This window comes from Aythya marila (assembly GCF_965140915.1).
Source record: "Aythya marila genome assembly, chromosome: 8".
Lineage (NCBI taxonomy): Eukaryota > Metazoa > Chordata > Aves > Anseriformes > Anatidae > Aythya > Aythya marila.
Window position 1 is genome coordinate 13,437,400 of NC_139049.1, and position 25,470 is coordinate 13,462,869.

Consider the following 25,470-nt stretch of genomic DNA (forward strand, 5'->3'; position numbering starts at 1 on the left):
CTGTATCTATGTCATTTCAATGCTAATTGAAATACAACTGTCTTCAACCAACAGGCATCTGAGATGAATCTTTGCCAGAAAACCGAAGTGGGAGAGATTGACATGATCACCGTGTAAAGCTGTAGCCTATCCTCTGTACACTCTCCTGGTGCTTACTGTAAGTTAACCCCATGACAGATGATTGCAGTTCATTTTTTAATAAATCAATGCAATAAATATTGATTTTAACTTTTTCATATGATTTTAAAAAGACATGACAATAGGTGAGGGTAATAGCTGAGGGTAAATTAACATACCTAAAATGAATTATTAGATAAATACTGCAGTTAAGGGCTTTTAATTGAATTAAGTTCTCTGATGTAATGATTGTATTGAGCTCCAAAACGAAAGAAATTATTACCAGTTGAAGAGAGTACAGATTTCCTATTTAAAGATCGGACAAGTAAAAGAGCAGGACACATGTTTTAGAATTAACCATCCCTTTGCAATCACGGCATTTTTCTGAACACCTGTCTTTGTCTTTCTTATGTTTCCATGCTGCACTGAGTAGGAGAAATTAAAATGTGGGCAGTATGTTGACGTTCACAGCAAGCAAAAGACAACTACGAAAAGTTATTTTAATACATTTTCAAATCTTTTCCTTAAGTACTTTGCTCGGGGTACATCAAAAGCCAAAACAGGAGACATTTATCAGTAAACAATGTTTATAAAGCATTTTAGACATTTTCCTATTGTTTATGATGATCACTTATGAGTTTAAAAATGTCATTTCCTTCCCTGACAGCTCCTAATTTTTCACTTTGCTTAATAATCCATAATTAGTAGTGTGGGTTTACATAGCGATTTGAATGCCTAAAAGTAGGAGACTAAATTCTCTTATTATTCAAATAATTACGGACACAGGAAAAAAAAAAAAAAGGAAAAAGGAATTTGCTCCAACATGTGTTTTCCTGTGAAGGATTTGCATAGCTGTGCCAGTGAAGAACAGGACTCAAGATGTCATCTAATGAGGTTTCAACACTCTGCTTTATGGATCAGAATTAATTCCTAGTGCCTGCAAAATTAGCATGTCTTCCAGTCCTGTGGTAGCTATCGATGACAACTACCAGAGAACGGGTCTTGCACGTTTACATTTTTCATAGTTCCTCTTATGATTGCGAGACTGGAAGACTTAACAATCCCAAGAGACGTGACTTCCCTCCTCTTTAGCCGATGACTGAGAGGGTAGACACAGCCCTAGCTACAGCCTCTAGCCTCCACAGATGGTATCCTCTTTCCCACAAGACCCAGCCTGATTGGTCTTTGGACAAGCTTTTGTTGGCTCTAAGACAAGGGAAGAAAGGGTAGGATATCAGAGTGTTGGCACTTCTCCCAGCTTTTTGCAGCAGGAGTTGTGGGTGCTGTTCAGAAGCTCACTAGACCTATATCTGACTGCTGTTAACTTACTTAGAAGGCTTAGCAATGGTTCACAATACAGAAGAGCCATAAATCCTGGCAGGCTGGAGTCAGAGGAAGAAAAACCAGGAGATATAAAATAATATTAAGGCAGTAATGGTACTGTGTTATCCCACCACGACGGTCCTTTCTGGTGACTTACCGTGCAGAGTTCAGTTTAAAAAGATGTGACGGACCAGAGAGGATGGTACATTGCCGAAGAGCACACAGCGGGTGCAGCATTGTGTTAATGGATAGGTGTCAGATGCTTTTATAGACAGGAAGGAATGAGGATACAATGTTTACGTGATCTGACAAGGAACATGAAAAAAGTCAACAGTACAATTGCGATGCTGCTAGGAAGGTCAAACCCCTCGCCTATGCCCTCTTTTCTGCTAAAACAAAATTAGCCTTCCTTATTGTGCTGTAAACAAAACTGGTAGCATTGTTAGACCTGTAGCGTTTTTGACCTTGACCTTTCAGTTGTTTGTAATTTTGCCAGACTTACTATTTATTTCACTGAAACTGCATGTAGTATGCAGAGTGATTTGGATCAGATGGAAATGTCGGTGCGTACTACAGCGTGCAACTTATGTCAAAGCCACTGTGCGTACTGCACTGGGACACTGCTCCTTCTGAATTCTAGATCAAGGGATTGGTGTTTGATAGTAGAATGATCTTGATGTCAAAAATAAACTTTGAGTGTTCTTGCAAATGTCTGTCTAAAGATGTCTGTGTCACAAACTTCTGAAAACTGTAGTTCATGTTTGTTCTGTAGCTTTGCAGTGACTTTGTAGGGTTTAACAGCTGTGTATTCAGAAGATTGTGTTCATTCTGAGTATTGTATTTTCATTTTTTGCTCCTTGGCTACAGGAGCTGAACAGATTTTCCCTGAATTGCTTCTTTTGACTATTTAGTCCTTTGCAGTAGTAGTTTTTTCCAATGCAGAGAATGTGTCTTCTGTCCTCTCAGCTGGTCACTGTCTGACTGCCAGCAGGCATGCAGGCAGTGCAGGGGAGAATGGAGTGAGCTGGGGAGAACCAAGACTAGAGATGGGGCACGCCAGATACACGGCCAGGAACAGGCATGGGTGTGTATCGCAGAGACAGCTCTGTAGGGTCAAACTCCTTGCAGGTCCTCACCGTTCACTGTATGCTCCAAGTCATGTAAAGGAGAAACAACTCTGCTTCAGTTCACTTCCACACAGGAGCAGAGACAGGTTGCTGAGAAGCTTTAAAAGGAGGAACAAGCAGTAGGGGTGACCAGAGAATCTACAGATCCCCAAGTTATGTGTTATTGTTATCATTGTCCAGCAGGGCACCCAAGTTTTAACTCTTCAGGAATAACAACAAATCAAACTGCAGCTTGCTTGGCAAGACAAACTGTTTATTTAGCGGGAGAAACGTGAGCTCTGCTCATCTAAAATCAGTCATCTGAAAGATGATGACTTCTCAACTGACTGCCCCCTCCGTTAGATGGTTGATCTGACTTTGGAAGTTTAGGAATCCTGGATTTCCAGTGATGAGTTTTCCTTCTAGAAACAGTCAAAATGAATCAGCATCTGTTACAACTTTTGTCCACAGTTCTTTAGAGGACTGTCTCCGTTGCTTGGTCTGTCTTCTGGGCTAATCAGCAAGTATCTTTTTTGATCTTTTTTGATTTCTTACCAATTATTTTCTGCACCTAACTTTCTTAGAGGCTGTGCTATTTTGGTTTGTTTGTTTTTGGAGATCTTAAGAACTATGCTAAAAGAGCATTAAGCTTATAAATGAGAGTTCTTAAAATGAGGGGTATGCTTGATTTAGGGTTGCTCTCAACAGCCATTTCTATGAGGAAAAGAAGGGTTTCACAAGTGATGAGACAGCAACCAGTTTTATTATTAATAAAACAACGATCATGAGAAGACAACTAGCAGATCATGCTATGAAAAAAACAGTTTGTGACCATACACAATAGTTAACAATTAACTGGGAAGAAAATGTCAGCCTGGAGACATTGGGCAAAAGGAGTTACCCAGCTGTGTATTGCAAAAGATCTTGGGATTTTTGCTGGAAGTTCAGGAAGGATATTTGTTAAACAATTTGACTGTGGTCACATAGGTCAACATCCTTTATGGTGAGATACTCATGACCACCCCCAGAACACGCGCTACTTTCTGGGATAGCATTTTATCAGCCTTGGAAGATAATTCTACTGGGAATGCTTTACAGTTAGTGTAAACAGCTCCAGCTCATGCATGTGAAGGATATGCATTGCTGGGCACATCAATGAAGAACAGGACTCAGACATTATCCGAATGGGTCTGGGTAAATGATTCCTGCTCTTTACAGCATGTTGGAAAGCTAAGCATTGCTGTAACTTCTTGGTGGCAGAGCATACATCAGTCGACAAAGGTGACACAGCTTGAGACTATTCTTGGTGAATTTGCTGGCTATATTTTAGAGATGTAATAGCATACAGAGATAAGTTTAACCAGTTCCTTTCACACACTTCCATCCTTGCAGTGCACTGCATGTGCATTGATTGAGATTGGGAGAGCTACAAGGGGAGAAGAGGAGCGTTGAGGAATATCTCATCTCTAAGAAGTTCACTGGATGTTTCAAGGTTGAACTCACCCATCCATGTGTGCCCCTTTCGCAGTCGTCAGTGAGCTTTACAAAGGCAGGAACTCATTGTGGTCAGGCAAGTAGAGGTCTTGGAGAAGGGAATGGAAAGAGAGGATAAAGATAGAAGATAACTCTCACTTGCTAGAAAACAGAGATTACTAATTAATTTCATACACACCACCAAACAGCTATTAAGCAAAAGTGTTTTTTGTTTAAAGGATGGGATGTGTTTGAATCCACAATATGAAGATGAAAAACTGCACAGTCCTTTCATCTTTAATTTTCATTTTAGTTTTTTTTTTTGCCACATTACAGTCTTACAAGAGAAGGTTAGGATACATCCCAGACCCACTCCAGAATAGATATGCTTCTCTCTCCATTTCTCCCGGGTTTGCAGAAACTTGTAAGAAGCAGATTACTTTTCATTAATGCATTTAGAGATTTTTTTATTCACCTACCGATAGTTGCTGCATGGGCTTATTTAGGATAATCTGCAAAAGAGTGACTAGAAAGTCAGACTTAAATAAAACACTTTATGAAACGCCTTCTGCTTTCACAGCTATCAGTTTCTATTCCAGATTTATTTATAAATGCTGTAACTCTCTGCTTCCATAAAACCATGATATATATAACTATTTAGTAACTAGCACAGTTATCTGGTTTATTCTTTACTTTTACTGCTGTTGATAGTGGACAAAGATTATACTGAAACCTCAGACATTTACCAGAATAATTCACATTTTCTGCAGACCCATTGTTGATTGCAGGACTTCTCTAAGCAGGATGGCCTTAAACCATATCGTAATACAGAATTGCATTTCTTGTGCACTTCTAGCATTAGTTCTAAGTTGCATTTGTTGCATTACATGTGGAAAGATATCCTTAGATCCTTAAAGTAGTTCCCCATCTGCAGTTCCTGCAATCCTTGTTGTAATAAACTGTGAGGTACATTAACTCTGGCAAAACTTTTCTCTTCAGTTTCAGCTATGCCTGTAGGTTGTTGCCTGGAGAAATCAAGCTTTTTTGTTGTTGCAGTTGATGCCAAGACTGAAGCAGTGCTGAGCTGGCAGGGATGGAATTGAAATCACACCTTGTACTTCGATTGTTTCACTTCGGACACTAGAAAGATATGATGGATCAGTTGATTAAAATTTGCAGCATTTTGTATGCTTCAGTGTAATTATACAGATTATCCCAGCTGGAATTGTCAGTCAAAATATTTAAGCCAACTTTTTAAAATAAAGATTTCAACTTTATACAGAAAATCAAGAGTGCCTAAAACTTTGCTTTTATCTTAATAAAATCAAAGTGCTTAGAGCAGGTTTTCTCTGTGTTTGCTGATACCTTACAGAAAACTGCAGTGTGGTTTCTTTTCACATATACCTGTAAAGCCACCTGAATTTTGTCAACCAGCGTTTCTGAATTTATTTTATTTATTTTATTTTATTTTTTTGTACTGACCCTGTGGCAAATCTGCTGACTTGCTTTCTTTTAAGTGTTTTTGTTTATTTGGTGGACGGGGAGTGTATGTCTGCTGTAATTACTGTTGTTTGGATTGTGTCCACTGAGAAAAGTAGACGGGCCTGTGGGAAGCCTCTGCGTTATGGGGGTCACGGCAGGGCAGAGCCAAGTGTGCTTCATCTCCCACCACTGCACACACTTCCTCTGCTGGCTGTGCCAGCCTGAGAGGCAAATTGTTCAAATGCAGCTGCTGGAAACTTCTTCCTACATCTCCCAGAACAGGCAGATTGTGAAAAGTAACATCAGGTCGCTTGGGTGCCTTCTCCGGTTATAAGACTGATAGCACAGGGCTTTTCTGTCATTTGTTTTTTTGTGTAAACTGACATAAAAGTATGCAGTGAAATGTTTAGGTGTTGAGCAGTTTTCATGCTTGTTGTTTTTCTTTGTGGGAATAACTTCTAACAACCTGTTTTAAAAATTGAGACCCATGGAGCAACCGGGCTCAGCTTTGACAGTCTAAAACTTGTGAACAGTTTTCCTTAGCATGTGCATTGAAATTTTTTGTATGAACAACTAATGAAGATAAATGAGTATGGGAAGACCAAAACTTAAAATGTGTGTTGTCCTGTGATGCTTACTAGAAACATTCTGGACTTTATAACCCCAAGTGGGTCAAATGTATCTACTTAATTTAATTCTGCAAGACAAGCATGTCTCATCTGTTCCTTGCAGAAAAGTAAAAAGGCTCTTTATGTAGGTGTGTTAGTGTTTTCCTTGAGCTGCTGTGGAAGGAGAGAGATTAACTGTGCTTCTACTTTCTTTCAAACTGCTTGTGGATGTACAATACCTTGTTGCAATTTTGTTGTTGTTGTTGATCACATGGAAAGAAAATAGCCATTTTCTTCTTCTATTTCCTGTAAGTGGTGCTACTGTAATAAAGGCTGTTTCCTCTCAGGTTTTTATGGTGCTTTTGCTTTTTCGCATTTCATCTCTTTGTTCTGACTCTCTCCCCTCTTGCTCTCATTCATTTAATTTAATCTGAGTACCTCAAAGAAGAATTAAAGTAACAAAGTGCCATTTTTTACAGTCATCTTTATATATTTTTTCCTGACCACCTCTTGGCTAAATACAGAGCATGTTTTTCTGAGCCTTGGTATCATTGCAGTTAGCGCAGTTTGGGGCAATAAGTGCTTGAATACTTGAACCTGCTTTCAAAGAAGTTGCCATGTCATTTTTTCACTATTCTTTCATTTATCCCCATGCTGTCTAAGCCCAGCACAGTTACCAACATTATCCACAAATATTATTTGCTCTTTTTTGGTGGTTACCTGTAAGTTTTGTTGTTGTGCCCAGACTAAAGTCCTATCTATTTAGCAGTCCTTCCTTCCTTTCAGGCAACTCCTCCCACACAGCTTGACTCACTCTACTTCGTGGGATTTTCCAGTCACAAGAATTTATTGACCCAGGTACTGTTACTGTTATTCGCCCTGTAAGCACTGGAAAGTTAGAGAGGTTACCTGGCTGTCCTGCTCTATCAGCACCAGATAAATACTGACCCCAGAATTATTACTTGTGACACCTTCCCTTTCAGATTCGAGTCCGGGTCAGTAACCTGGCAGCAGTGAAGGGTTTCCCAGTGCCTAAATGAAACAGATTTGGGCTGTAAGCCCTGACAACATGGAGCCTTTTCCATGGAAAAGGAATTGTGCACTTTCATACATGAAGATGGCAATTGGTAACTGCTTAAAACCTGCTTCATTTATGTGAGCTCAAATAGCTAAGTGGGAAAAGAATATTTTATTTATTTTTGTGTGTTGCAAAAGCAATGTATTTACGGGGAACACGCTGGGATGCTTTGCTAGGCTCCAAGCTGACGGACTGTTTCAGCAGGTAAGGCGCTGAAGAGCGAGCACAGCTCAGGCTCGCGGAGGTGTAATTCTGATTTTGGCGAGATCAGCGCGAGCTGGGTGAGCAAAGCGTGGCCGCATCGCTCCGCTGCAGCGTTACAAACACGCGTGGCAGGGGAGAAACCGCGGCCAAGGGAACGAAGCGGGTTCTGGTGGGCAGAACCGAGCGCGGGGACTCGGTGCTCTCCGGTGCTCCCAGCCCAGCCGCCCCCTCCTCCTGTCAGCAGCACCCCTCCGGCTCGGGACCCGCAGCCTGCAGCCAGCCCCGGAGCCCCCCGGGCGGCGCCGCGCCGCGGGTCCCCGCCCTCCGCCTCCCCTCCGCGGCCGCCCCCGTCCCCCCCTCCCCGCATTCCAGCGGCGGGGCCGGGCCGGGCCATGGCGGCCGGGGGCAGCTCCCGGCCTGCCCCGCGCCGCCCGCCCGCCCCTCGGCAGCTCGCCCGGCTCCGCCCGGCGGCGCGGCCCGGCCCAGCCCGCAGCGGGAGCAGGGCGCGAGTCGGCGGCTCGGAGCTGCGCGGCGGCCCCAGGCAGCCCCCGCCGCCCCCCGGCCCCCTCGGCCCGAGCCCCGCCGCCATGCGCGGCGGCGGGCGCCGGGCGCTGCCGCTGGTGCTGGCGGCGCTGGCGGCCCTGGCGCTGCCCCGCGGCTGCGGCGCCGCCATGGACGAGTGCGCGGAGGAGCGGAGCGGGCGGCCGCAGCGCTGCATGCCCGAGTTCGTCAACGCCGCCTTCAACGCCACGGTGGTGGCCACCAACACGTGCGGGTCGCCGGCCGAGGAGTACTGCGTGCAGACCGGCGTCACCGGCGTCACCCAGTCGTGCCACCTCTGCGACGCCGCCCAGCCCCACCTGCGGCACGGCGCCGCCTTCCTCACCGACTACAACAGCCAGGCCGACACCACCTGGTGGCAGAGCCAGAGCATGCTGGCCGGCGTGCAGCACCCCGCCGCCGTCAACCTCACCCTGCACCTGGGTAAGGCGGCGCGGGGTCAGCAGCCCCTCGGGGGGGGGAGTCGCCGAGGGGTCGCTAATTAACCGGGGTAACCGCACGGCCCCGGCGTGCCGCCCGCAGCCCCCGCCCCGGAGCCCAGCGACGCGCCTCGTCCTGCAGACAGCCCCGCTTGGGGTCGGGGAGGTGGGCGTTGGGCTTCGGGACCTTTGGGTGGGATGCGCCCGTGTCTCATGTGATGGAGGCGAGCCGTGGGCTCCCCTGGCAGCAGCGCCTGCCGGCTGCACCCACCTGCAGAGCCCCTCGTGTTGGGAGCGCTGCGATGAGCACACCGGCGTTACCGGGGCTAGGGGAGCGCGTTTGGGTTAGGGCGGGCAGTAACACCTCTTTTTCTGCTTTAGTTTTTACTTCTTGTACATCGGGAATTGTTATTCTCGTCATTGGAGAAAGCAGTAAGCTAAGAGTTGATTTCATTTATTAATAGAACATCATCATAATCCTTTATATTAAGGTAAACCTTAGATCATCATCATAACCCTTTATATCAAGGTAAACCTTAGTTTATAGGCTTATCTGCATTACTGCTGCATTTGATCCTGTGCAGCTCTGTGTGTGTGTATCATTTGAAAAACAATCCACTTTTCTAACATACTGGAACAAATGATGTGCTGTGTCCCAGGCTTTGAAGAAGTGTGCTCGTGTCTTTCATGAAAACACCATCTTTAAAACATCGCTGGCAAATCAATATTGTGGCACTGCAATGTGGTGTCTGTCAATCACATGGGTTTCGGGTTTGTCTTAAGGGAAAGCTGCCTTCCCAACTATGAGGTACTTGCTCTAGGCTTGATGGTGGCAGGAGTTAATTTTAAGAAGACTTAATAGCGAAGTGTTAAGCTACTTATGCAGGTGGTGTTGTATGGTTTTGTGAGGCGTTTGGGGGCATGAAGCCCTTCTACACAGCTGGTTCTGCATGATCTCCAAGGACCCACTTGATGCTGCAGCTGCCTTTACTTTTAAAGTGCTGCTATCCTGGCTGCTCAGCACTGCTGTGTGCCCCTTCAGGGCTGGCAGCATCCCCTCTGTGCCTCCAGCTTGCAAATGCTGTCCTGCGCTGAGTTTCTGCCAGCTTGGGATGTCTTGATTAACGTACAATGATGTTCGGCCTGTGCAGAGCAGGGTAATGTTTTCCTGCCACAGCAGAAGGCAAATAAGAGTTGCAAGGCTGTTGTCAACATGTGAAAGCAGGCTGTTGGGCCTTGTAACTTCTTTGGAAATTCTAAGAATTTACACGTCAAGTTTAAAAACCTTAGCTTGGGAATTGGATGCTAGCAGGCAGCTTGGTATAGAGAATAGCGTGGATCAGCATTATGAAGTTGCAGGTGTGTGTGGACAGGAGGTCTCAGCCCAAAAATTATGATGCTCACAGAAGAGAGGGGAAATTACCACCCCTTCTAGAAATGGCTATCAGCAGTCATAAATGCTTCTTATCTTCGTATGAAAGAGCACCAAGGCCCTCCAAGTAAGAGCCTTTCCCCGAGAGCTCTGGAGAAGTGAGCGTGTCTCTGGTTCGCATGTAAGCGAGCTGATGGGTGAGAGCAGGAGCGCACCGCCATGACCTTCCCTTCCACTTTCTTAAAAGCATCCCCTTGCTTCCTCCAGCTGCCAGCTCCTGAGGCTGAGTACTTTCTATCTGAGCCTTGCCCAAAGTAATCTTCCTTTTTTCCAGTGCCACCCTACCCCCTTATTCCCATGCATTCCAAGAATCAGGGACTTCAGGGAAGTGATGACGTCTTTTAAGCTGAGTGTGGAAGCTGAGACGCTGCGATGTGTAGGTAGTTGTCTTTGCTTGTTTCTGAAGTCAGAGTCCCATCGTTTTTACAGCCTGTGCCGTTCACTTCTGCTTGCAGCACTGGGACAGTCCTGGCATCTCCCCAGCACTTTGTGTGCATGTTTTAGTACGGCTTTGCTAGTTAGACCCCTCATGCAGCAAAACAAAGCCTTGGGGTAAAGCTTTAAACACTGGAAGAAGAGGACAAGAAGAAGTGTGGACTATTCCCGGTGCTGGCAAAGGCTTGGTTCCAGCTGTTGGGATCCCAGCATTTCCTTCCTTGGATGAAGGGGCAGCATCCATCCTCGGCACACCGGCAGCTTTGCTGCAAGCAGTCCTGCTTCTGTCCAATCTTCCTCTGCACTGTCTGTTGTAACAAACATGTCAGCTGTGTTTGTGGGGCTGGGTCACAGTTAGAGCTGAGCCCTGCTGCTCGTGGCTTCTTCTGAAATCCGTGCTGCAGGCTGGTCTGTAAGCACCCCTCTCCATGACGGTCGGCATCTTGTCAATGTAAGATAAAGAAAACTCATTAAAGCCCCTGGCTGTTAGGAGAAATGGGTTGTGAGGCTCCTTCACCTCCCCCTTTTCTAACCGCTCAGTCCTTTATTTGGCTTTGAGGAGAGTACCGATGCTTGGTTATATATACTCTGCCTGCGAAGTGTACTTTGGGGCATGACTGCCATTTGAAGGCATTTGCAAGGAAACCCAGGCAAGATGCCAGCTTTTATGTTCAGCTTCAGTTTGATTTGCCAGTTGTTTGTAGCAGAAGAGATTTTTTTTTTTTTTTAAGCACAGAAAGGCAGCTTTTTTTTTTTTTTTTTAAAGGAAGGGCCACAAAACGTGCCCTAACTCAAGTATTCAGTTATGCAGCTGGGAAGCAAGCAGTCACCGCAGGTTGTCCTGGTGAAACCTTGCAGGCTGGCCGGGCGCTGCCTTCCTAGGAAACAGGCATGGAACTAAATCAAGCAAGTGGGTTGTTTGCACGTAAAGGTTTGCATAAGGAGTTAAAACTAAACCCTGAGAAAAGGTGATTGATTCACTGGCAGAGTGTTCCTAGCACTTACGTAGGCACTCCAGGTTTGTGAGTGCCCAAGTACACTGTGACTCCAGCCTAAGATCCTCCTCAGTTACTAGTTTGGCTTTCAAATTAGGGCTTTTAGGGGATGCTCTCACTACCTACTCAGGTGAGAGCCTACTCAGCAAGCGGGCTCACCCAGCATGGTGCTGGTTATTCCCAAACAGCAGAGCATGGAGGGGGCAGGCTGAGGAGCTCAGTTCCTGACCCGCATTACCTTCTGCAGGGGCTTTATCCTGCATCTATAATCTTTCTTCAGTAAAGGTTTTTTATTGTGCAAGCCATTTAATTTGGAAGAGTCCTCTGTGCCGAACACAGCACCTTAGCAGTGCAATTTGTTGGGAAATCCTCGGGAGACGTTGTTGGACCTGGGCTGGGAATGGCTTGCCCAGTGCTCCAGTGCCTTCTCTGTGGTATTTGCAGAGCCCTGAGGGGACTCTATTTTAGTTGGCCTCACAAAGGCTTGATTTACATTTTGCAGGTTTCAACATGAGTAGTTAAGAGATCAGTTTTTTTAGTGGCCAGCAGTTGTTCGGTGCAGTTATATAAAGTAGCTCTAAAGCTGTTTATCGCTACTCACATACTCCTTAAATTCCAAAGTTTTCTCCAATTCCTCTGTCCTGCGTCCTTCTTGGGATGCTGATGGCAGTGAGGCATTTGGGAATACTATACATGGCAGAGCACTTATTTTAGGGGATGGAGCGAGCTGCGATTGGGTGGTGTTTTTGCAGCAGAAATAGCTGCTATTTGTGGTGCTTGCCCTGAATTGCTGGAAGGATTAATCACCAGTTTTGACACAGACACATAGCTGTTTTTGTAGTTTTAAATCTTGGAAACTATTGTTTGCTGAGCTTACTGAAAAATTTCTGGTTTGCTCAGTAGCATTTGATTTGCAGCCCAAAGCTCCAGGGGGCTGGCTTGGCCTTGGCAAGGCTGCAAGCGAAAATCTCGGGCCGCTGCTTTTCATGGAAATGAAGAATGACACTGATCTGCAGCCTCTGGTTTACCATAATACTTAAACTGCAGCATAAAGAGCATAGCGTTGATGTCCTTCATTATGCAGCTCTTGCCAGGGCAGTGCTGGTACCGCTCATGTCCTTGGGGCCCCGGTGCTCTGATTGCTGCTGCTGGTAGTGCTGTGGTAGCTCCCGCGCGGGCTGGCTGCTGTCTACCTGTGCCTTAGCTGGCATGTGGGATAAAATCAGGTCAGCCTACGCTTATGTGTCTCTTCTTCATCGAGTCTTGCTTATTAGTGGCTAGCACAATGCATTTTAAAGTTGGTTCAGAAAATAACATGAGTTCTGTAACTGCCCCGTAGGCTGCAGGAGCTGCGTGGCCTCAGCTGTCCTGTGGCACAAGCCTGGTTTTGGCCCAGGCACGGTGAGCCCAGGGAAATTCACTGGCTGTAGGTGAAGGACAAGCATGGGTGGGTGCCTGTGTCGAGGACCTGTGGCAATGCTAGCTCTGTTCCAAACTCGCTGTGATGTTTCAGCAGCTTAAGGCAAAGGCCTTCCCTGAGGATGGACTTGGGGTTGGTTTGTCGGCCCATGGCAGTCTGTGAGCGGCGTGAGATTGAGGGCGCGTTGGTGGTGGTCTGCCCTGCGTGCCTGTGAAAGCAGGTGCATTATTAGACCGTGTTTGCCGTGTCTTGTCTGCACGCTGGATGCGACCGACTGCTCTTGGGTGTGTGAGAGGGGCCCGTCCCTGTTCTGCTGCCGTCACAGCGACTTCTTTCTAGCAACGTGCTCGTGCGAGGGCGGCGTTGGCCATCCCATCGGCACCGACGAGTGCTCTGGCTGGGTGCTCAGCACACCCTTTGTGCTGTGAGGTTAGAAAGCTGCTGCCCGCAGAAGCGTACGGCTGTCAAGCGGGGCCGTGGGGGTGAGGCTACCTCCCACAGCCTGCCAGGCCACAGGTACGGGCTGGTACCGTGCTGTGAGCCTTCACAGGGGGCACTGCGTACTTCTGAGGGAGCACATCGCAAGTTCTCAGACTCTCCCCTCTACAGAAGCTCCTACAGTGGTGGAGATTTCAGCTGCAAAAAGGAACAGAAATGGTAAGGAAACTTTATTTAAGTTAAATGCAAACCACCCAGCCTCAGTCTTTAATCTCTTTTCTGCTGGTCCAGCCCTATTTGAGAGATGACTTAAAAAACAAAAACCCCCAAGCCCCCTATGTATTATTCAGTAATCTTCAGCATTTTGTTTTGAAACTGGGTGGCAAAGCTCTCCTGGTTTCCATGCTTCTACTTGTTGCAGATATTCCAATGTGATAGTCATCAAAGAGAAGTTTCCAGTGGTAATCATGCCTGCAGTTCTGACACAACACAGCTGTGTTCACTAATGGAGAATTTCAAAATTTCCTCTTTCAGAAATAGTATCCAAAAACTATTATAGGATTTTTTTGTGTGTAGGTAAGCCAGTATTATCTTGTTATATAGGAGGCAGAATTCCAGATAGCTTTAGGGTTTATCTGTGCATTTGTTTTGGGGCATGGTTGTTTTGTGGGGGAAGGGGAAGGTTTGTGAGCTTTTTGGTGAGGTGGTGTAGTGAGATCTTGCAAAGACATGGGGTTTGTGGATTTGTGGATCAGCTCTCGGTAGTGTTCTTGTCTTTGTTGCAGAGAGAAGTACTTGGAGAACAGTTTATCTGGCCTTGCTTTGCATTGCGTGCCACATCTTCTGGGAGGGCAGCAAGGGAATCCCCCAGTTCAGCGTCAGGGGCGTGGGATGCTCTTGAGGGAAGGCTGGGTGCAGAGTTGGTCCCAACGCTGGGCAGGCTGAGCTGGAAGGGGGGCTCGGCCCTTCCTGACAGAAAGGCCAGCTACATCTTGGGAATCTTCTAAAAACAAAACACCTAAATTCCATGACACATCAAGATCTGCTTGATGACAGGGCTTGTTGTTCCTTGGCCCCTCCATGTCTAAGTGGACGGTGTGCGCGCGGCCGCATGGTTTCTCCGTGGCACTTCTTCTCTCCCCTGTTCCAGGGCCGAGTGAACTCGGCAAAGTCTCAAGTTGGCAGCAGTCCAGTTCTCAGCAAATTGCTTTCATCTTGTGATTTATCTTTTCAAGGTCTGCTTTATAGCTCAGCCTCCTTGGGCACCAGAAAAGGCCTGGTTCTGCCGTGGTGAGCACCTGGCACGTGGGCTGAGTAATTTCTGAGGGGGGAAAAGTGCCAGGGATCCTGAGCAGATTTGTTGGTAAAAAGGATTTTCTTTCCTTTCCTTGTATATTTTGCTTCAATGTATATAGTTTTGGAAAGCAGCTCTTTTAATTCAAAGATAACGTCTCTCTCGGGGCTTTAAGGAAATGGTTGTATCGAACCTCTGTCTTCAAGAGGGATAAGCAGTCCCTTTTTGTGATACTTTCTTATGCTGTAAACTAAATGCTCCGTTTGTGTTGGTACTATCTCTTACTGGGATTAATGGGATGAAAAATCATTCCCTTCTGGAAAAATGCTTCTTGGCATCATAGCGTTAAGTAAAATTGCTTAACTAAGTGAAAAGAAATCTTTCTTGTCCAGGGACTTCTGTGGTTCGTTTCCAATTATGTTGGTTATTTATGGTTCTTTCATGTGCAGTCCTCTGCATGTCCCATCCTATGGGATTTTGTGTGGGATGTTCTTCCCGACAGTCCCCTGCAGTGAGCTAGGCTGCACAGCCAGTCCCGGGGGATGAGCCCTAGAGAGGCCACACTGCTGCCTGTGAGCTCCCGAGCATAGTTTATTTGTGGGTATCCTGCATATCTGCATCTGCTGGAGCCGGTACTGCCTCCTTGCTGTGCTGTGCACGGTGTGGTCCAGCTCTCCCTGCTCTGGTTCTGGTGCTGATGCCTCCCTGCCACTGCCTTGGTGTCTCCTGTGCTTCAGGACCTTCTCTGGGTTCCTTGGTGGGTCGGTCTCCTGGCTCCCACTAGCCTGGCTTGAGGAGCGTACTGCGTGCAGTTTTGCAGTGCTGAGTCACTTGCTTGATGGAAGTTGTGAATGATCTGGTGATTCAACCACATATGGTTTCTCTCATCTTCTTGCTGACCCCCTGTTGGCTTCACTCTTGTGTTTTCTGGCCCCTCTCCTCTATCTGCCCCTGGCTTTCTGTTCCTTTCCTCAGCTCCTTGCAGTGTGCCTGGGCTTTGCTTCCCTCCTGCTCCCATTTCCCTGGTGCTGATGTTCATGAGCTGTGTAATTTGAGGGGATTCCTCACACCTAGGACACTCTGAGTGCACCGTAGTTGGATGCCCTAATGTTCTTTAGTCATCATTTCATCATAAAACCTCAGCTCTTCTCGCTGTTGATTCTTAATGTGTGGAGGGTTAGGAAGAAGATGTGAAAAGCATGAAGTGAGGAGATGCTGGGCCCCTCACTGCAGGAAGATCATTGAGGTGCTTGAGCGAGTCCAGAGAAAGGCAATGAAGCTGGTGAGGGGTCTGGAGAACAAGTCTTCCGACGAGAGGTTGAGGGAGCTGGGATTGTTCAGTCTGGAGAAGAGGAGGCTCAGGGGCGACCTTATTGCTCCCTATAGGTACCTTAAAGGAGGCTGTAGCGAGGTGGGGGTTGGTCTGTTCTCCCACGTGCCTGGTGACAGGACGAGGGAGAACGGGCTAAAGTTGCGCTAAGGGAGGTTTAGGTTGGATATTAAGAAAAACCTCTTTACTGAGAAGGGTTGTTAAGTTGCCCACGGAAGTGGTTGAGTCACCATCCCTGGAGGTCTTTAAAAGATGTTTAGATGTAGAGCTCAGTGATATGGTTTAGTGGAGGACTGGTTAGTGTTAGGTCAGAGGTTGGACTTGATGATCTTGGAGGTGTCTTCCAACCTAGATGATTCTGTGAGACTTGGAAAACCCTGAGCAAGCCTCAAGACAGGGAGGCTGAGCTTACTTACCTGGGCACTCGGACAGTTGGGCGTCTGTGGGAGCTGACCAGGCGTAGGCTTGCAAGCGTTTCTTGCTAGCCATGCAAATGCTTGAACTCTGAATAAACCAAACTCCCGTGATCATTCCCTACTGAATGAAATGCAGCTTTCTGCCTGCTTTACCTCCCAGCCTGCTCCCTGCCCCCCAGCTCCTCCTCTCCAGAGATTTCACGCTGCACTGGGAAGGGATGGATGTTCAGTGGAGGTCGACCGGCACTCTGCAGGCATGAGTTAACTGGTTAAATTACTGGCATTGCACATCACTGCTCTTCTGCTCTCTGAGCAGAGTGACTCTGCATGCGTCTGTACGTACACGCTGCCACTTTCTCACACGGAATGGCTTTTATCCATTGGTAATTTGTCTGAAAACATTGAAGTCGGTTGTCGTGGTGCCAGTCCTTGACTTCTGGTTGGGAATGGAAGCTTGTGGTTTTCGTGAGGGATTGATATTTCATATGGTAGTAAATGCCTCTAGGAAACAATGAAATGACTTGCAGAGCTACTGATCTGAAACTAGAGCTCTCTTGCAAGTAATTGATGTCGTTTATTATCCTAAAAGGGCAGTTATAAACAATGCATTTTTCTTTTCATGGGTAAATTTCTAAACACTGGAGATTTGAGGCTACTGGATGAGGAAAAAATTACTAGAAGCTGTCTGAGTAGATGAGTTTAAAAGAAACATTTATTGACCCCATCATTGGTGTTCCCCATCATTGGCATCCTGTGTGGAAGGTTTGATGTGTCACTGTGAGTCACCATAGACCTTCCCAGTCCTACTGCTGTGAACTGTGTGTGAACTGCAAACATCTGGCTGAAAGCCTCCGGGAGGAGACCACATCACTCATCTACCCAGGGCAAACAGGCAGGAGTACTGCTTACAACACAGCTGCTTTGGTCAGTTTGAGGGGTATTTTCTCTGCTGCAGATTTCTTCCTGACCTTACTTTCCTGTACTTCCATCCCTCATAAGGTGCAGGAGCTGTGTAAGAATAAGTCCATATCAGCTTGGGAGGTGCTGGAAGGCCAGAAATCCCAAACTCAGAGCATCCCAAGTTGGTGTGCTCTGTTGGCACTGCTGCCAGCCTTTATTTGGGTGAGGATTGCACAACTTCATGAGCTGTCCCCCAGAAGGGACTATTAAAAGGTATTTAATTTGGTATCCACTGATACATTTAGAGAGATCTGGGAAAATGTGTTCAACTCTCTATGTAGGTAGTGTTGGGGAAGATCATCAGAAGATTCCCCAAATTGGGTTTCTTGCCTTGATTCTCTGTGAGTACAAGCCTGGCAATAAAAATCCTGCTTTTTGATGACAAATCATATTTTGCTCCTAATTCGTAGCACCCAACAGTAGTGTCTGAAAACGGTCTGGAGAAGCTGTGATGCGGCTGCAGCTCTGGCTGTTGAGGAACATTGCAGTCACCAGCAGAGGTGAAATTTTTGGTCACACCAGGGAAGGAACTGGTTTGTTTTTTGGGTGTGCTTGAGTAGCTGGCTCTGGTCTCTCCATACGTTTTAACCAAGTTAATGTTTATTACTGCCCAGGATTTGGATGCGCTGCTGCAGCCGTGGTGTGGTCTGGGCTGGTGACATTGATTTCTGTGCACACAGTGTCAGTAGCTATTGCATGGAAGAGGCCAGAAGTGTTCATAGGAAGGGAAGCTTGGTTCTTCCTATTGCAAACCTTGTACCAACTGTCTCCTCGTTAATTTGTCTGCGAATTAATAGCCTTTTTCATGTCATCCAAGCCGTCTGTTTTGCAACCTCAGGGGCTGTGGCATTGTTCTGTTGTGGAACGCTTGGTAGAAAATTAACGTGCTGCTCTGGCAGATGGGAGGGACCCTGTTCCCCAGCCTTTCTGTCACACAAATCCAGCTTTTCTGTTTCTTCCCCACCCCTAAAAAATCTACGTTAACTTGAAAACAGTGGGAGGGAATTAAATGTGTTTTGAAAGGGTGATCCCATGGGCAGGAGTGGTATTGAGTGCTTACACAGTGTATAGAAAGGGTTTGTGGGAAGAGAGGTTGTTCAGCAAAATGAATGCAGTTTAGAGTTGTTAATCTGTGTCATTAGCACTGTGTACCAGAAAGTTTAAACTCTGCCTGACTAAATAGCACGACTCTTTGAAATTCACAGCAGTGCTGGCAGCCCCCTGGCTTTTGTCGAGCCCAGCAGCCCTGTGCCCCATCCCACCGCAGGAAGCCATTGGTGGCTCTGGGGAAACCACGAGAGCCCGGCTCCAAGAAACCTCAAGCAAATGAGTCGGTGTCGCCACCGGACCCACAGAAGGTGCAGATGTGAAATGAACCAACCCTCGGCTCCCTCTCAAGCTCACTTTCACGTCTGTGCTCCCTGTGTGTAATTAGCACAGCGCAGGAAAGCTTTCTTCATCGCCCCCTCTGAGGGTTGGTGCATGTCCCGACTTGTCCAAGAAATCTATTGGTAATAGTCCAAAGCACAAAGGGAGCATGAAGCACGTCCGTCTATGGACGTGTGCCATCTCCAGAAGCCTTCGCCTTGTGCAGGTAGTTGTGCTGGCTGCCCGCGGTGCTTCGAGGCAAGCTTGTCTTGAAACACGTGGTTGTGGTCTGTCAGCTTTTGCTCTTCTTGTGCTGACTTCTGAAAGCCATTTTTTTTGTCACAGGAAACTCAGCAGAAAAGTTAATTGATTGCTAAAATGTTTTGCTTGGCAAGCGGGCGCAATGCCTGTGAAGGGCGTTTTAAATACAGTGGCAGCTCATCAGGTACGTGATGCTTGGCCACCCCTTGGGTGAGAAGTGGCTCTTGCTTCAGGTGGTAGCACAAGGTGTCTTGTCAGGCCTGAAATAATGACTGCCTCACCGTGCATTTTTAAAAGAGAAACAAAAAATATGTGCCTGTGTAGTGGGTTTATGTGGCAAGGTTTTGGTAGTGGGGGGCCATTGGGGTGGCTTCTGTGAGAAGAATCCAGAGGCCCCTGGTGGAGCAGGCTGTCCCCCTGCAGCCCATGGGTCCCACATGGAGCAGATCTCCACGCTGCAGCCCGTGGAGGAGCCCCCAGTGGAGCAGGTGGATGTGGCCTGGAGGAGGCTGTGGCCCATGGAGAACCCCTGCAGGAGCAGGCCCCAGGCTGGAGCTTCAGCTTGTGGAGAGGAGCCCACGCAGGAGCAGAGGGTCTCGGGGGAGCTGTCGCCCACCTGTGGGGGACTTGTCAGGAGCAAACTGCTCCAGCACGGATGGACCCTGTGGTATGGAGCTGTGTGGGAGCAATTCTTGAAGAGCTGCTGCCTGTGGGCAGCCCCCGCAGGCTCAGTTCAGGAAGGATGGCATCCCGTGGGAGGGATCCCACGGGGAGCAGGGGCAGAGAGTGACCGTGAAGGAGCGGTGGAGATGAAGTGCTACGGACTGACTGCAGACCCTGTTCCCCTGGACCGCTTGGGGAGAGGAGGTGGAAGAGGGTGGATGGGTGAAAGGTTTTTTTTTTTTTTTTTCTTTGTTTTTCAGTTCTCTAGCTTGTTAGTAATAGCCAATAAATTTTACTATCTCCCTACTCTGAGTCTGTTTTGCCCATCATGATACTTGTTGAGTGATCTCCCTGTCCTTATCTCAACCCTTGAGCCCTTTGCTTCATATTTTCTCCCCCTTCCTCTTTGAGGAGGGGGAGTGAGAGAGCAGTTGAGGTGGAGTTCAGCTGCCCACCCAAGTAAAACCACCACATCTTGGTAAATTTTCCAAGTGTCCGGCCCTTCAAGATAGCTGTGAAGACCACTTCTGCCTTCTCAGATGTAAGCTGAGTGGTGGGGTATACCTTGAGCCTCCAGGACAAGCAGTGATGGTTTGAGGTATTTTAGAGTCGAACATCAAAAGCTATCACACAGTTAATGATAAACTAGTTAAACTCTAGTAGCAGAGACCATTGCTTTGAAGTAGAAGTGAGCATTTGTAGTTGAAAGAACATTTAAGTCCTAGCTTAGTGTACTTTTTTTTACATCCCTGAGAAAAGTATGTTTAAAGACTTAAAGAGTAGGTTTCTTAAGCTGTTGGAAAAGATGACTTGTCATTCCGAACTGGCAATTAAAAATGAATCAATAAATAGTTGGTACATCATTCTAGGAATGCCTTCCATCCTCATGCCTAAAGGACATACACCGCTTCTTCTTTGAAGAACATTTGCAAGGTAAAAAACAAACAAATCATTGTTAAGCTCCTCCAAAATTAAGTACGAGCAATAAGGATGCTCTGTAGGAAGCCTGGGCTTTCACTTCTGGCTTGAATAATGGACAACGTCCATGAGTTGCTCAACTCCTCGCCCAGGCTGTACCATTTTGTGTTGTGCACCTACTTCTTTCCCTTCCTTCTTCCCCAACTCCCGCAGTTTTTATGCTGTCTCTGCACTCAGTTACTGTGACAGCACATTGCAGAGCAGAAACACTGCGCAGTGTTCCCGCAGTGGCCTTGTGCTTTGTTTTGGAGGCAGGAGGTGAAGGTGCAGTGTCCCTGTGCCACCAAGGTACTCCTGCTGCTCTGCTGGGGCTGGGGGCATGGATCTGCAGCCCTGGGTTGAGCCTCTCAGCTTGTTTCATCAAGTCCTAGTGGCTTCCTTGATCGAAAGATAACCTTTTTGGTGGGTTTGGAGATAAGGGGATCACTGCTGCAATGTGCCTGGGGCCATGCAAGTGCTGGCTGAAGGGGAAGAAGTGCTGGGAATGCACAGCCTGCGGCAGGGACTGGACACAGCTTACACAAGTTTCAGTCGATTTTGGAAACACCCTAAAGTGTGGTGGATTTTTTTTTTTTTACAAAGAGCCTTGCAGTAATTCTAATCAGAAGTGAGCACTTTGGTTTATGTAAAGCTACTCAGAGCTTTTGATGCTCAGACTTCAGTAAAAGAAAGAAATGAGCAAGCTAAAATTTCTCTTTTGGGCCTTGCCACAGGGATGCAGATCATTCAGCTGACAAACCTAGGAAAAAGGTTGAGATATTATAGGGCCTTTCTGGGGAAGGGTTTTCATAAATAAAATACGCATGTTTGTGTTCTGACTTAAACACAGAATTCTTACATAGTTTTACTTTATGTAAAACATCTTCATTTTAGTTTGAGATTCAGCTGTCCTAGCTTGTTCTAGCTGACTTTGCATAAGCAAACTTTTAAAAATTAATAATCCATTAAAATAAGTGGACAAAGTGATATTTATGCAGCTGTTTGATGCTCTGGAAAGCAGATTCAGGGGCAAAGGATTGATCAATAGTGTCTCTTTTAAATCTGTTCATCATAATTAAGATGAATTGATGTGAAGACTAAGCCTAATTTTCATAAATAATGCTGAAGTATCAGCTGGTGCATCCAAATACAATTACATTTATACACTCATTTTAATATTAATAAGGTAATGACTTTTTTTTTTTTTCTGGGCTAAGAGCTCCTGTAGTGATGGATGAGATAAAGCCCATAAAAGCCTCCTGTGCTGCTGCTGGACAACACCCATCCCAGAGCCAATCAACCTACTGAATGACAAACAGAGCCTGGAGATGTCTGTTGTGTCTCAGTGCCTTGGGTTAGCTGCTTAAACAGCTCCTGCAGAATTACTGTCAGGCTGGCCAGGTTGGTGCTGTGTCAGCATTTCTTTTATTGAAAACCTTCCCCAGGGATGCACGGCTGGCAAACCCATCTTGGAGGACACAGCCCTGCAAGTCTTTGTAGAATACAGATGCAAAACCAATGGCCGAAAACATGCTTTTTGGGCCAGAAAATGAGCGGGATTCATTAGTCTTAAGGAGAGTATTTTTTTTTCTTTTTTTCTGATGCAACTTTCACCTACTTAATTTGTGGCTACCTGGAGGGATGGAAAAGGAGCTTAGCATACCTGAGGGCTTTACTTAGAGTTCTCCATTTATGTGTCCTACCCACACAGCGATGAGCAAGAAAACCCTTAGAGCTATGAAGTTTTGTGCAGGTATGCAGCAGCTCCTGCCCAGGCCACTGCAGAGGATCCAGTGGCGCTGAGGGGCAGGCCCTGGCTCTGTGACCAGAGGCGCTGTGCCGGGAGCAGGAGCCACCTGCCCGCTTGGGTTCCTGGGTTGTGAGGGGCTTGGATGGAGCACACACCCCGACAGCTTTCATTTCTGCACATAAGGGTTGTATACATGTAGTGGTGCCTGAATCATGGGAGCAAGTGCTCTTCATTCAGGTTACCAAAGACTTCTTTGTAAGTGCGGGCAGAGTTTTGTAGTGCAGCTTTTTTTTTTTTTCTCCTTTCTTCTCACTGCTGTGGATGGAGGTGAGCTGTCAACTGTCTCCTGTCTGAATAACACTTGAAAGCTGCCCCAAACGGCCTTGGTTTGAAAAACAGTGCGAAGGTGTTGGGGCATTCAAGCCGTGGGGCCACTGTCATGCTGCTGCTGGGGGTCCTGGGCCCTTCCTCCCTGCTAACGGGGAGGGGCTGAAACCTCTGCATAAACTTTGTTTTTAGATGTGCAATGCGTAGTTTCTTTCCACTGCAGCAGGCTTGTGACCGTTTTAGGGCAAAGTGTCCTCAGTCTGAGCGTGAGCTGAGTTCAAGCTAACGCTTGTTCGCTAAGGGTAGTCTGTGCATCCATGGGGGCTTCCAGGTGTTCTTGTACTGCTTGCATTTACAGCACAGTCCTCAGCATCCTAAAGAAAATTCAAGGCATTAGGTGCATCTATGGAATAACAAGCTGTTTAGGATCACCCTGCTCCCTTACAACACCCATTCTCTGTGGCAGCCATGCCAGGTGACGTTTGCTCCATGGCACAAGCATATTACACAGGAAACTTTGTGTTAGGCTCAACTCTGTCACCTGCTGTTGTGCTCCCAGATGATCAGGCATCAGTTTTCAGCATCTGTCCTGTCTCCGAGGCTGCCATGTGATGCTTGTTCAGGAATCCCTGTGATGCATTTGGGCTGCTGGAGGTTACAGCTTGTGTTCATGTTAATTGGGTTTGCTCTGAAAAAGTTCCTTCAACTCCTTCAGTTCTGTTTCCCTTAGATTTATTAAATAGTTGTCCTGTGCACAGATGGAAAATGTTAAAAATAGAAGTGCTCAAGGCAGGGCTATTGTTTTGGTGTTGACAGGCTTGCTGGAAGCTGATGCATACTGTGTATTTTAAGAAGTGCTGCGTTTTTAAGATCTCTCTGATGTCATCTTGACCCAGCACCGAGGAGCTGCTTTTCTGCGCTAAGAGGAGACCATCTTTTGGATTCGCTACCCTCTCAGTGTGCTGCCACCCATTATGTAGGCCAAATAGTCCAAATAACAGACAGCTCAGGATTTCTGAATTACTTCTGCCTTTTGTGATGAAGAGGACACCAGCTGTAAAGATAGTCAGAAGAAGAACCTGAGATAGTATCTGAGGCACCAACTGCTTTTTGGTAACTTCTTCCTCTGCTGAAATCCTTTTTTCCTTGTTTCATCACTCCGCAGGCAAGACTATAAATATAAATAAATAAAATACAAGTAATGATAAGACGTGGCAGCAGCTTGGGTGAAGACCTCCCAACTTAGTCCTTCCCAGTAAAGTCAGCTGCAGAGGATTGAGACAAGGTTGGATCACCTTGTATCCATCCTAGAGTAGAACAAAATGGAAGGAAACCAAAGCAAATAAGTGAGTTTCTATGATTCCCACCCCTCCACCACCTGTCGAAGTAGCTGTATGCACTAGAAAAAATTAATTTTTCAGGACCCCAAACTTTACCAAGCATGCCCCAAAGGGAAGGTGAGCATTTCAGAAGGGAAGGAAAGGCAGGCAGGGCTGCTGCTTGGGACTCAGTCACTATGGAGCTGTGTCCCCAAATACAAACTGAAGCCACAGGCAGCCTCGCCTTGGCTGTTGCTACTGCAGAGAAGAGCTTCCAAATGTAAACAGCGCCCGAAATGATGGAGGAAGTTTCCTGTTCCTCCAGTCTGAAATTGCCTTCTTCATAGTAGCTGTCAGCTGTTGGTATCTGCCTTTTGTCATCGCTGAAATCTAAGGGTGACCACACAGATTTTATTGTGCTGTTGCTGATTGCTTCAGCAGATATATAGGCTTATCTCAAGCCTGCACAGCACTTGCCAGATATTATTCTGTACCCAGCTGTCTCCTCCACAGCTGTGAAAGTCATCTGTAACTCGTGTGGAACCACACTTCTGCGAGAAATTAGGACATACGGCAAACGTAAGGGAAATGTAAAAAGCTGCTTTTTTTTTTTTTTTTTTTAGCTTGCCTAAAATGGTCAAAGAAAATCCAGTCTGGTGAATGTATAGTTGTGGGAATAAGGGAGGCTTTTTGCTGACATTCAGGTTTTTGCAGTGTAGCAATTGCTCCTTTCTTTCTTTGCATTGCAAGGGGTTTTATACCCCTCGCACCTATTGTTAAGATTCCCTCTATGTTCAGTCTGATTTAATAGGATCCGCTGACTTTCAAGATGCAGTCCAGCAGAATGTGTGTTGACAAGGAACAGTTAATTTTGCTTCCTTACCCAAACTCTGCATTACATGTTAGGACTAGGATACTCTTTTCCATATGGCTCAGTAGCACCCTATTCAGTGGATGATTGTAGTAACATAAAGAGATCCTAAAGAAGCGTGTGTAAAAAAATGACCTTATAAAAATAAATAACTGGGTCAATGTCATTTACTGGTTGTGCTTTATTCCAAATGTGGGAAAGTTCTTTATTTTCTTGGACGCAGCAGGTCCGTGACGGCACAGCAGCCTGGTGGGATTGCCCCCATCCTGACTTCACAAGGTGCGTAGCCAAAGTGGGCTTATGTTCGGATGGAGCACACATGCTTACTTTCTATCTTCAACAATTAATTGCAAATGCTGGCGAATTATCTTAACGTTTCTGGAGGCTAACGGAGACTAGATTTTTTTTTTTTGGTGAGAAAACACTGTTTCTTTTTTTGGAGTTCAAATGAGTATCATGCTTCTGTAAGACTTTTTAAAAAGTTTCTATTTCTCCTTGTGGAGAAATAACTTCCAAAATGTTCACTGTCATAGGTCACAGAATTTCTGTGCTAAATTGGGAATATAGCTGGCAGCTGGCTTATTCTCAGGGAATTTTTCATGCCTGGTTGGTGTAGAAAGCTTCAGATACTTAGCTCTGGGGGGGATAAAAGCTTCTTAGTTGTGTTTTTTTTTTTTTTTTTTCCAGTTACTTGGTTTTTACTTTTTAAGTATTTTTTCATGGCCTTTTCCACTTCTGTGGAATAAATTGAGACTTGAAGTGGTTGAACTTTAGCAACGACTTGGTATTCAGTTTCATGTTTGCATTGCCTCTTTGCGTACAAGACTCCATTTCCTCTTTGTGTTTTTTTTTTTTTTTTTCTT

The 25,470-nt window shown here is 46.3% G+C and overlaps 1 protein-coding gene across 1 annotated transcript in view; it reads left to right on the forward strand.

Annotated features, from left to right (window-relative positions):
- Positions 1–7,869: 7,869 nt before the first annotated feature.
- Positions 7,870–25,470, forward strand: part of LAMC1 (laminin subunit gamma 1) — a 62,217-nt gene continuing 44,616 nt past the window's right edge. The window contains exon 1 of the mRNA XM_082765625.1: positions 7,870–8,375. Within this exon, the coding sequence (XP_082621751.1) occupies positions 7,979–8,375 (397 nt within the window). The 5' untranslated portion in view covers positions 7,870–7,978. The remainder of the gene's footprint in view (positions 8,376–25,470) is intronic.